The sequence below is a fragment of the Eurosta solidaginis genome, chromosome 1 (assembly GCF_040869045.1).
Source record: "Eurosta solidaginis isolate ZX-2024a chromosome 1, ASM4086904v1, whole genome shotgun sequence".
NCBI lineage: Eukaryota > Metazoa > Arthropoda > Insecta > Diptera > Tephritidae > Eurosta > Eurosta solidaginis.
The window spans coordinates 78308053-78320754 of NC_090319.1; the positions used below are offsets into that span (position 1 = coordinate 78308053).

General features: G+C 38.1%; 1 protein-coding gene across 4 annotated transcripts in view; it reads right to left on the reverse strand.

Moving 5' to 3' along the window:
* The window catches only part of woc (without children), a 105663-nt gene that overhangs the window by 43905 nt on the left and 49056 nt on the right, over positions 1–12702 (reverse strand). For all 4 annotated transcript variants that reach the window (XM_067758552.1, XM_067758550.1, XM_067758536.1 and 1 more), the window contains exons 4-5: positions 9304–11108; positions 2397–2456 (exon numbers count right to left, since the gene is read on the reverse strand). In XM_067758552.1, the coding sequence (XP_067614653.1) occupies positions 2397–2456; positions 9304–11108 (1865 nt within the window). The remainder of the gene's footprint in view (positions 1–2396; positions 2457–9303; positions 11109–12702) is intronic.

Here is a 12702-nt window from a genome sequence, read left to right on the forward strand (position 1 = left end):
TTGCAGTTGCGCAAGTCAGCCTAGCTATCCCTGCTTCAACATAACTGACACCAATTGCGAGCACCAAGGGAGATCAAGTCTTCTTGGCGGAGGTCTTCCACTTCGTCTGTTTCCAAATACGAATGCCGATAGGAACACTTTCTGTGCCGAAACTTTTCATGAATTCCCATAACAAAAGCTATCGGCTGGTTCGACGCCAAGGACTCTCGATACCGCAACTATGATGAGAGATTAATAGAAGGTTATAGCCAAAAGTTGTTTTCCTTGTGACTTCTAAGCTAACACTTCAGAGAAGGCAGAATTATCTGAAGAAATGTCTGCGCACAAAATTGGAATATCTGGAAAACATGATATTTAGGTATCGAATACACTATCAATCTCACTCCGATGGGAGGAACCAGTGAATAACCCTGTGGTACTCCTTGATGTTGCCAAAGAGCCTCAGTCAACGAAACGATAAAGAAACTGCCGAGCTTTTTCAGCGGTACAACCTTGGTAAACAATTGAGCAGCAATCAACTATTTTCAGCTCGTTTTAATCGATTTTTATTGAGAATTGAATCGAAAAAATCGATTCTCCAAAAAATCGACCCGAACCCAGCTCTAGATGGAACATATGTAAAGGAGTAAATTAGAGCTGTATTCGATTCTATTCTAGAAAAAAATCGATTTAATCAATTAAATCGAAACGAACAAAGTTTATTTAAATTTTGCTTATTCTTTGTAACAATGTACTTACTTACGTACTTAACCATTTACTCGATTTTTCCCGACAAATAAAGCAGGCAGGGCCGTACCGAGACTGGTGCAAGCGGTTCGGTGCCCCAGGGCCTCAGCTCCGAGGGGCCCCCAAACGAGTCAAAAAATTTTCACCGAAAAATGTATACACTAAATTATGGGAAAAATTTTATTTTTTATTTATTTTATTCAAATTCTAATCCAAAAGCAGATATTTATTTTTTATTTATTTTATTCAAATTCTAATCCAAAAGCAGATATCGCGATGGACGTCTCGGATAGAAATTGATTAGATGGAGTAAAATACCGCATTCTACACTTACCGTACACTTACCGTATTCTACACATCGATGTTTCGAATGTGCCGATTGAGCTACTATTAGTGTCTGAAAATTATCTTATTATTGAAACATTTTAAGCCCTTTAATATATAGTTGTGTAAATGAACACAATGAAATTCCACTTATATACGAACGACTCGAGACTCGAGAACCGTACGCGCAGATTATATTAAAACCTAGTAGGAAGTAGAGGGACCCACAGCTCGTAACACGCGTCGAAGTTATAATGTTTCTGAGATTTTACATTGAGTATTAGTCATTAATTTACTAGTCAAATGTAGTGATATAAGAATATTAATTTTTTTGTAACGCTGATCACTTGTGATTAGCGACACAAGTGGTACGACAATTTGGCTGTAAAAAAGTATGTAAAGATACTATGTATGCAACATAATATAAAAATATCCTACAAGCAAAACCTTTTGTGTCGTATAACCTTTTTTTTAGAAAAAGGGCCTCATGTGAATTTTGCACAAGTGTCCCACGACCTCCGGTACGGCCCTGAAAGCTGGACAGTTTCTCTCTCGTTTCGTTGGCTGCCGACAAAATTGGAAGCATCAGGGAAGTCCACATGGGTCTTCACTTGATCCTTTCATGGGAGTAAGATAATTAGTATAGTATATACCGTAATGTCATACTTTTTGCGTTGTTTTGAATCTTTTATTTCAAACCACATTCAAAAAAAAATCGATTCTACATTTATAAAAAAAGATCGATTAAATCGATTGAGAATCGAATCGAAATCCAGCTCTAGCGTAAATTATTGACGATTTTTGTAGATAAGTGCATGTAAGAGGTATTTCGTATATTATTTTTTATGCTACATGTACTGCGGTTTTCAACTTGGATCACTTTGGCAACATGTTTAGAACAAAGTCTTACATAATAACTCTTGAAAAGAAGTGGAACTACCTCGCTATACATATTTGTATCATGCTTATTGGGTTCAACTTTTTATGAAGCTTTAAGCTAATTTGGAAAAACTGTTAACACCAATATGTAATAAGTTGAAGTTTTTGTTAGACAATATCTGAAATTTGACGAATCTCTGTGAATTTTGAATAATAAGGTATTTACAAGGCGTGATATCCTCCGAAGAGATTTTAGGCCGGGCTTCACTTCTTATTTGCGCCGTGCTAATTTAATTTTTCCTACGAATTGGCTGGACGGGACCTACATACATACATGTTTTACGCCGACTCCGTATTTAAGGTTGGGTTTTTATGTCGACCAAAAACACAAAGTTTTGGTGCAAATTTTTACATTTGCAGTATATGATGCAAACATCTAATTTTAGTAACAGTAAATGTGAACTTACCTTTATTTTTAAATTTTTATTTTTCATTGCTTCTTTGCCATGCAAGTAATCGTCCTTCAGCTTCAATTGGAATAAAAAATAAAAATACGGATTCACATATTTATATCAGATTTATAAAAATTATTTATTATTTTACAACTATATAATCAATTTTAATAACAAAATCTAGCAATACCTGGTATTTCAAAAATAAGATAATTTTAGAACTAAGAAGTAATACTTAAAGGCCGTTTTCTCATGTGATTTATATGTATACTGTTCTGAGTTTTAAGACAACATTTATAAAAAAAGAAGGAAGGATTCTAAAAATTCTGGTTCTAGGAGAAGTTTATGATACCTGGCTACCCGCTAACGCCCAGGTATATGGGTAATAGCCGGGTACTCGGGTTATAGGGCACCCGAAAGCTTCTTGCAGTTATTCAAGTGCCGATTGAGCACAGTGCGGAAAAAAAATCGAGAACAAAAACTTAAAAAGCATTTTTCATCAAACCATCCGTCAGCCTATTCGTCTTAAGAGCCATCTTCACATCTATTTTTGCAATAACTTTAATTTTAGTAAAGGTATCGTAACGAAATTTGGCACAGTACTTCTTACCGCAAGTAATGTTCCCCCTTAAAAGGAATATAACTCTTTTCATGTGAAAAATATTTCCTATAAGTATTCGTTTTCGATATATACGCAAGTAGCAAAGAGGGAAGATGCATACTAAATTTCACCACTGTACTCTTTTAGCAGCTCTATTCGTGTATTACATTTCTAAAGTATAGTAAAATCTACTCAGATCGTAGTAGGGTTCAAAGGCATAATGTATGGCAGAAACCCTTTAAAACATAGATGGGCAAAGCTTACTCACATGAGTAGTGTGGTAGGAAGCTGTCATAGCTCGCCAGATATCTCAATCGTGAGCGCAGAACTCGTAAACTGCGTCAACTGGCAGCCGATGGTAACATTGGCATCCAACCACCTGCCCATACTTATTTCGTTCGAGCGTACCGCCGACTTCATCGTCACCGAAAAACGCACTTTCATAAACTTCAAAAAAGGAAAGTGGGAAGAATATAAATCTGCAACAGACAGCAGCTTTGCTGCCCTTCCTATCCCGACTGATGCCCGCCAAGGGGAGCGTGTCTTCCGTAAGGTCATTGAATCCGCCTCGGCACATTTCATTCCCGCCGGGAGAATCGCCGAAATCCGGCCCCACTTCCCGGCGGAGGCCGCGAGCTTAGCGAGGGAACGCGACCTTATAAGACAGCTTGATCCAGGCGACCCCCAAATAAGGGATATAAACCAACGCATCAGATTGCTTGTGGACGAACACAAGCGGGCGAAATGGGAAGAGCACCTAAGAGGTTGTAACCTCTCTACCGGTGTAGGTAAACTTTGGTCCACCGTAAAGTCTCTATCGAATCCGACTAAGCACAAAGACAAAGTTTCCATCGCCTTTGGCGATAAGGTGCTGTCGGATGCGGAAAAATGCGCGAGCGCTTTCTGCCGACAATATATAATGCATCCTACGGTCGGCAAAGATAGACGGAGAGCCAATAGACACGCACATAAACACAAATTCAGCGCGTCACCAATCACCGCTAGAGAGGTTGAGGACGCCATTGGTCGCGCTAAACCATCCAAAGCAGTGGGCCCAGACGGCATAGCCATGCCGATGCTTAAAAACCTAGGGAAAGAGGGTTTCAAATATTTAGCGCATGTCTTCAACCTGTCTCTCTCCACCTTTGCCATACCCGAGTAATGGAAAATGGCCAAGGTGGTCCCGCTACTAAAGCCTGGGAAACCAGCTAACGTAGGTGAGTCATATCGTCCGATATCTCTCCTATCGCCAGTGGCAAAGACGCTTGAAGCCATTCTGCTCCCTTAATTCCAAGCACATTTGCAGCTAGCCCTCATCAGCATGGCTTCAGAAAACTCTATAGCACTACCTCCGCGCTAAATGTCATTAGCACCCAGATAAATTGCGGTTTGAATCAATACCCCCACCATAGAACAGTACTCGTAGCGCTAGACCTATCAAAAGCCTTTGATACGGTCAACCATGGCTCATTACTGCAAGACCTGGAAGGGTCTACCCTTCCCCCATGTCTTAAAAGGTGGACCGCAAATTATCTGGGTGGTCGGCAGGCATCGGTGCAATTCAGAAACGAAACATCAAAACCAAGGAGAATTAAACAAGGGGTGCCACAGGGTGGTGTCCTATCCCCACTTTTGTTTAATTTCTACATATCTAAGCTACCTTCACCACCGGAAGGAGTCACAATCGTTTCCTACGCCGATGTCTGCACAATAATGGCCACAGGCCCAGGCCCAGAGATCGATGAGCTATGCAATAAAATAAACGGCTATCTCCCTGATCTCTCCAGTTTTTTCGCCTCGCGAAACCTGGCATTGTCACCGACTAAATCTTCCGCGACCTTATTTACAACATGGACGCTCCAAATGTCGACCATATTGAACATCCACGTCGATGGCACTACGCTACCGACTGTCCTACACCCCAAAATCTTGGGTGTGACGTTTGATCAGGATCTACATTTTGGTGCGCACGCAACCGCAATTGTTCCGAGAATTCAGAGCCGTAATAAAATCCTCAAATCCCTTGCTGGCAGTACCTGGGGAAAAGATAAAAAAACGCTCATGACCACATACAAATCAATTAGCCAGCCGATTACGTGCTACGCGTCACCCATATGGTCGCCAAGCCTAAAAACTACCCACTGGAAGAAACTACAGGCCTGCCAAAATACTGCTCTCAGAATCGCCACGGGCTGTCTTCTTATGTCCCCAGAACACCATCTGCATAATGAGGCGAGAATACTCCCCATCAGGGAGAGAAATGAGATGCTGACCAAACAGTTTCTGTTGAATACCCAGAAACCTGGGCATCCCAACAGACATCTGATTGGCGAACCAGCACCGCCTAGGGACCTAAGGAGTCATCTCCGTAAGCATTTTGAGGAAATACGGCACCTGATAACCCAGCCGTATGAAGCGAAAAAACACAAGCAGGTCCTTGGTGAACTTCATAGACAGGCGTCGGACCTTTATGCCGGGAATTGCCCGGTGAATCCAGTACTTGAAGAAAAATATCCAGAACTCGCAGAAGAGGAACGCATACTCCCCAGGGAAACGCGTGTCACTCTTGCTCAACTTCGTTCTGGATACTGTAACAGGTTAAACTCTTAAAAATAAAATAAATGTAAGGCGCGATAACCTCCGGAGAGATCTAAGGCCGAGCTTCTCTTCCAATTTGCGTCGTGCTCCTCTTGATTTTTCCCTACAAATTGGCCGGACGGGACCTACATGTTTTATGCCGACTCCGAACGGCATCTGCAAAGCAGATGAGTTTTCACTGAGAGCTTTTCATGGCAGAAATACACCCGGAGTGCTTGCCAAACACTGCCGAGGGGCGACCCCGCTTAGAAAAATTTTCTTCTAATTGAAAAATCTTATTTCTAAAATTTTGATGTTGCTTTGCCCGGGAGTTGAACCCAGGGCATACGGTGTGATAGGCGGAGCACGCTACCCATCACACCACGGTTAAACTCTTACCTATCCAGAATCAACCCCGACATACAAAATGTATGCCCCGCTTGCAATGTGTCCCCACATGACACCAACCATCTCTTTAATTGTAATGTGGAACCAACGCCTCTAACACCCCTTTCCTTATGGTCCACCCCTGTTGAAACGGCAAGTTTCCTTGGACTCCCGTTAGAGGATATTGATGACAATTTGTGATCGGTCGCGGCTATTAGGTGGGGCGAGCATTGCTACAACAACAACAACAGTAGTATTCTCATCACACGTATTCTTACGCTCTTAATTTCAGTCGTTGTTGAGAGCGAAAAAGCAATTGCTCCACAGTGGCGTAGAAACCACAGTTGCCACTTTGGTCCATTTGGACTAAAAAAGGTCCCTTCCAACCCCATTTGGTCCGCTAGTCCCTTTTTCTCAATTTTGGTCCTTTTTATGCAGTGGCCACGATTTTTCTACTTTTTTTCTTTTTTATCGAGATTAAAATTCACAACTCTACCCACAACATTTGGCACACTTTCATTAACCCACATACATATAATCTTCAATTTACTTTCATGGAGTTCTTACGACAAAAATTGCTCAGTCAATAAAATGTAGCCGAACAATGACATTTCATCTAGGACATATTTTAGACGAGGCATTAATACGAAAATGCTGGATCTAAGGGCAAACACATCACACGGACTTATCAGAAAAAATTCTTCCAGATATTTCGATCGGTTATCAAACACTTTTCGTGATAGATTTTTTTCACTAGTTGAGCTAAGCAAATTTTTTACAAATGCACGTGTGCCTCTAAGAAATTTAACAGGGTTTTTGCCACTGATGGAGCCATTACGATGACCGTCGAGTTAAAATTTAAATTGAAAACTAAGTAAATAATGAAACTAATTGGTTTTATGTTTGGTTTACTTGCCACTCACTTAATTTATGTTGAAGTGTGCCGAGAGATATTGAAATCCTATGTACAAATTGCAGGTCGATATTTAAAACTTTCTCACACAGTTCAAAGTAGCTCAATGGGTTCAAGGAATTCCAAGAGTATTGTGGTTGTTGTAATATAACTTTGTGAGTGAGAGATACAATTTACACACATGGCAACCCTTTTTCTTTTATGTACACTTTGTCTATTCTTCTTAAATAAATCTTTCTTCTTGGCAAATTATCCAACTTAGTAAGACGTGTTTTATTCCGTCTAGTCGTGCAAGGCTACTCGCAAGTTAAGGCATCGACTACGATGAGACGTACTCTCCAGTCGCGCGATATTCTTCGATCCGCTTTCTTTTGGCTACCGCCGTTAAATGTGACCTGATTATGCATCAGATGGATGCAGTATCAGCTTTCCTACAGGGCGAATTAGATGAGGAAATCTACATGCGCCAACCACAATGCTTTAAAGATCAAACTACTAGGGTATGTCGACTTCGCAAATCCCCATATGGACTAAAGCAGTCCAGTCGGATGTGGAACATGAAGCTGATATCAGTCTTGATAAGTAAATTTGGGTTTAAAAGGCCAAACTTTGATCAATGCATTTATTTCAAGAACTCATCGCAAAATATCCTAATACTGGCTGTATACGTTGATGATATTTTGATTTTTGGAAGCAATATTGTAATAATTAAGAAACTTAAAGCTGATTTATCTACCCAATTCAAAATGAAGGACTTGGGACCCGCGACATCTGTACTTGGCATGAATGTCACGCGCAAAAATGATGGATCGATCTCCATAGATCAGAAGCTGTATATACTGGATGTGTTACATCGATTTAACATGAGTAAATGTACTCCTGTGGACTCGCCGATGGACCCAAATCAGCATTTATCAAATGATATGAATCCAAAGTCAAATGAAGAGCGACAAGAAATGTCTTCGATTCCATATCAAGAAACCATAGGCTGCCTCATATATGCTGCACAAATTAGTCGCCCGGACATTAGTTACGCCGTGAGTACATTAAGTCGTTTTAATTCAAATTACGGCAAAGCTCATTGGACCGCCGTGAAGAGTTCTTCGCTATTTGAAAGGTACTTTAGATTTTAAATTAACATACGAGAAGATGTATAATGATCAAATTGTGGGATTTTGTGATGCGGATTGGGCTGGCGACCAAGATTAACGCCGTTCTACCACCGGTTACGTGTTTGTCTTGCAAAGTGGTGCAATTTCGTGGGCCACACGTAAGCAACCCACTGTGGCAGAGTTTATGTCAATGGTAGCTGCAATACAAGAAGCACTTTGGCTGAAACGCTTTGAAACCGAACTTTTTGAGACTGCTGCAACTTCAATGCAACTGATGGAATAATTAAACTAAGTTATATAAGTACAAATGAAATGATTGCTGACATAATGACTAAGCCAATAAACTCTTCAAAATTATCTAAATTTACTAAACAATATGGTTTAAGCAAAACTTAATTTATCATACATTACTATTTGAATCACTTACATACATATACTTAATGTAATATCGAATTGTTAACATTATTAATGAATTTTGAAATGGTTAAATGAAAAGAACAATTAATTGAATCTCTAGTGAGGGTGTTGTAATATAACTTTGTGAGTGAGAGATACAATTTACACAAATGGCACCCCTTTTTCTTTTATGTACACTTTGTCTATTCTTCTTCAAAAAATCTTTCTTCTTGGCAAATTATCCAACTTAGTAAGACGTGTTTTAATAGTTTCCACTAAAACTTCTACAGGGGTGTTAAGGCACGCAGAATACTTGAAAACTAAGTAGCTTGGCATAAGAAATATTTTAACCGTAAGTAAGGCAGGAATACTTCTCCAAAGCGGTAACTTTATAAATGAATAACGAATCGCGATTGAACAAATTTACTTTTATATTCAGCTTTTGAAGCAAATGTAAAAAAAAATTTGATTTCGGAAGAAGTATTTTGTGTTTTATTCCCGGAGGTACAGAACTCCATAAACTTCAATAACAACACTGTTAACTAATTTCTAGTACCCACTCAAATGTAATCAGGTTCCGTTATTGCACAGTTGAAATTTTTAAGATGTTCGATTTTTAATCTGAAGCATGGGGCTAAATCCGTTCAATACTTGGGTTTTCCCAAAGCTTCCAAATCTTAGCACTTTCGCGAATATTGGGACAATATGTTCCACCTTCGTTCAAATTATTTGTATTTATGAAAACTTCTATCTGAATTGCCCCCGTATAAGTTCTGGATTTCATTATTCACCAAACCATATTTGCCAGGGAATTGTTGTTTTTATTAAAGCAGACCTAAATTAGATATTTCAGAAAATTTTCTAGATATCTATCAACTACATCTTCATCTACTCATTATTATAAACTAGTTTTTTTTTTTATCTTTGGTTACATACCTGGACTGATTGTTTTTGTTGTTGTGGCATTTTTAGTTTTACTCGTTTTGGTAATCCTGTTGGAAATGGTACATTATTCTTATTAGATGACGATTGTTGTGCCGCTGTAGATGTTTGTTGCTGCTGCTGTTGCTGCGTTGCCGTTGTCTCATTTTCCAATGTAAGAGGTGCACGCGCGAATTGACTTTGGAATTGCATAACACATTGATATGTGCAAAAATTACGCATTGAAGCATCTGACATTGTTAAATGATATTGCGGTGTCGCTGAAGTATTACAATTGTCACAATTTGCAACAGTTCGTGAGAATGCATTTATGGATACGCCATATAATGTAAGACAATTAAGAGAACACATAAGAATTTCTTGTGCATCTTGTTGTTTATAAATCATATCGAAATTATATTTCTTAACTTTGCACCATTGACAAGAGACAATCTTTCGATTAACAATTATATAAACATTGAGACAAACGCGCGTACAAAACACTTTGGCACGCCTCTCTGTATAAATTGTGAAAGATTCAGCGCCTTTACGTTCAAAGTATTTCGAGCACATAGCGCATTGATCGGCAACAATATTACTAACAAATTTAAAAGCAGAAAAACATGGATTTGAACAAAAATTATGTTCCTTGCCATCAAGCATAATTTCTACGCGCACTGGTTTTTCATTATTACATACGGCACATGTATCGTTACGTAATTTCTTTTTGGGATTACACATGTTATCGTAACGCCGCATGCATGCTTGTGAACAGAAATCCTTAAATTGCTCCTTATCGCCAACGGGTGCAAGAAATCCTTCACTACCCGAAGAAATATCTTTTTGACAGCATGAGCATGTCTTCAAGCCTTTTTTAAACTCATTGAGACATGAAGCACAGCAAAATTGACGTATATCAAAACCGAAACGTACACAATATTTGCCAAGTGCTGCATGTGGTACATCACCATGGCATGTTTGACAACTAGCACCAATTGTACGTTGGTATTTGCCCAAACATATTTCATTGCAAAAATCCATTGTTTCCCATAGTAGATTTTTATCGCCCAAAGTGACTTCATTAAAACATTCTGCACAACGACGCATAAAACTAGCATTACGTTCGATACGTGCTGCTTCAGCTTCAGCAGCTGTACGCGCTATAACTCCAGTATCACGTGGTGCCTTTGGCTTTGCTGCTGTTGATGTTGTTGTTGCGGTTGGTACTGAAGCTGCGCTATTGCTAACAGCCGCAGGGATTGCTGTTAAATTAGATCCAATATTTCGTACTCTTATCGAGTGACGTTTCAATTTAAATTTATCTGGTTCCTCTAAATTCAAAAGATTATAGCAAATATCGCTGCAGATATAATGTTGCTCATCATCTTGACGAAAGAAATATTTGCACATTTTCGTTTCCTTACATTGTAAACATGTATGTGAATTTGTTACTTCGGTTGTTTTATCACCATGATCACCACCAGCTCCATCACTATCGGCTGTTGACTCATTGCTTACCTCCTCGATTAGGAACTTTTTGCGACGTATAAAATATTTGCCAGGACTCGTCGACATAAGAGCATCACAACAACTTTGCTCGCACAAATATTCGAAATTACCATTTTCAGTATTCTTGTAACGAAAACCGCATATTTTATCAATGTTACATTGTATACATTTTTGGGTTGATGATACTATCCAAGCAATAATGATTTTTGCTGCTATTCCCGTATCCCCACCTACACTGGTTTGCATTTCTTCAAGCAGTGGCTCGTCGGGATCGGGAGCTTCTACTGTTTCATCAGTTGGTTGTTGATTTTCTGCGCAAAAAAAAAGTTGGTTATTCGTAAATCCGGAGAAAAAAATCATACCAATGATTTATATTTTTATAAAGTAAATAACCTAATAATAGATGAATTTCATATCAAAACCGATATGCATTGAACCCGACCCTCTCAGATTTTGATGCAATTTTGCATACAGGTACACTTTACCTATACAAACACAACCTCATTTTTAGAAGTTGCATTTTTGAAAAATTGTGGGCGTGGCAAGGTGTCAAAGTTGTGAAAAATGTGTGAAAAATGACAGTAATAGGTACTTTTGAGCTGTGATAACTACGGAATGGCTCAACCGATTTCAAAGATCTTGGTACCATTAGAAAGGTATTAATATCGGCCTTGGAAAACATATACTGTAAAAAAATTTAATACACTGAAAAAATTTTTTTTCTAAAGTAAAATTTTAAACTTGAAACAAACTTCAAAGGCCAAGCGTTTTAAAATAAAATATATACATATTTTTTTGGAAAGGTCTATTTAATATATATAACATATCCAAAAACTAAAATGGCGTCTTTTTCTTTTCTTTTTTTTTAATTTTAAGTAAATGCATCTCTCTCTATTTCGATTTCATAGTACTTTTGAGCTGTGATAACTACGGAACGGCTCAACCGATTTCAAAAATATTGATACCATTGGAAAGGTATTCGAATCGGCTTATAATATACACTGTAAATTTTATGTTTCAAAAATAAAATTTTAAACTTGGAAAAAAATGCAAAGGCTAAGTGTTTTAAAATAAAATATATTTTTATTCGAAAGGTCTATTTAATATATATAACATATCCAAAAACTAAAATGGCATTTTTTTCTTTTTTTTTATAAACATTTTTTAAGTAAATTCATCTCTCTATATTTTGATATCATAGTACTTTTGAGCTGTGATAATTATGGAATGACTCAACCGATTTCCAAGATCTTGGTGCCAGGTATTTAAATATGCTTTCGAAAACGTATACTGTAAAAATTCTTGTTTCGCTGAAAAACCATTTTTTTTAAGTTTTTTAAAAACTAAACTTGGAAAAAATTACAAAGATCAAGCATTTAAAAACAAAAAAAATGCTTTTCACTGTAATAAAAATTTTCACAGTGTACGATTTCGATAGCCGATTAGAATACCTTTCCAATGGTACCAAGATCTTGGAAATCGGTTGAGCCATTCCGTAGTTATCACAGCTCAAAAGTACTATGATATCAAAATATAGAGAGATGAATTTACTTAAAAATTTTTATAAAAAAGACGCCATTTTAGTTTTTGGATATGTTATACATATTAAATAGACCTTTCTAAAAAATATATTTTATTTTAAAACGCTTGGCCTTCGAAGTTTTTTCAAGTTTAAAATTTTAATTAAAAAATTTTTCAGTGTATTAAAAATTGTTTACAGTGTGCGTTTTCGAAAACCGATCTGAATACCTTTCCAATGGTACCAAATCGGTTGAGCTATTCCGTAGTTATCACAGCTCAAAAGTACCTATTAGAGGTTTACGCCGATCACTTTATCGGCGGTGGCGGCGGTGGCGGCGTAGGCGGCGCGTCGGCGTACGCCGGTGTTCTTACTTTAAAAGCTTG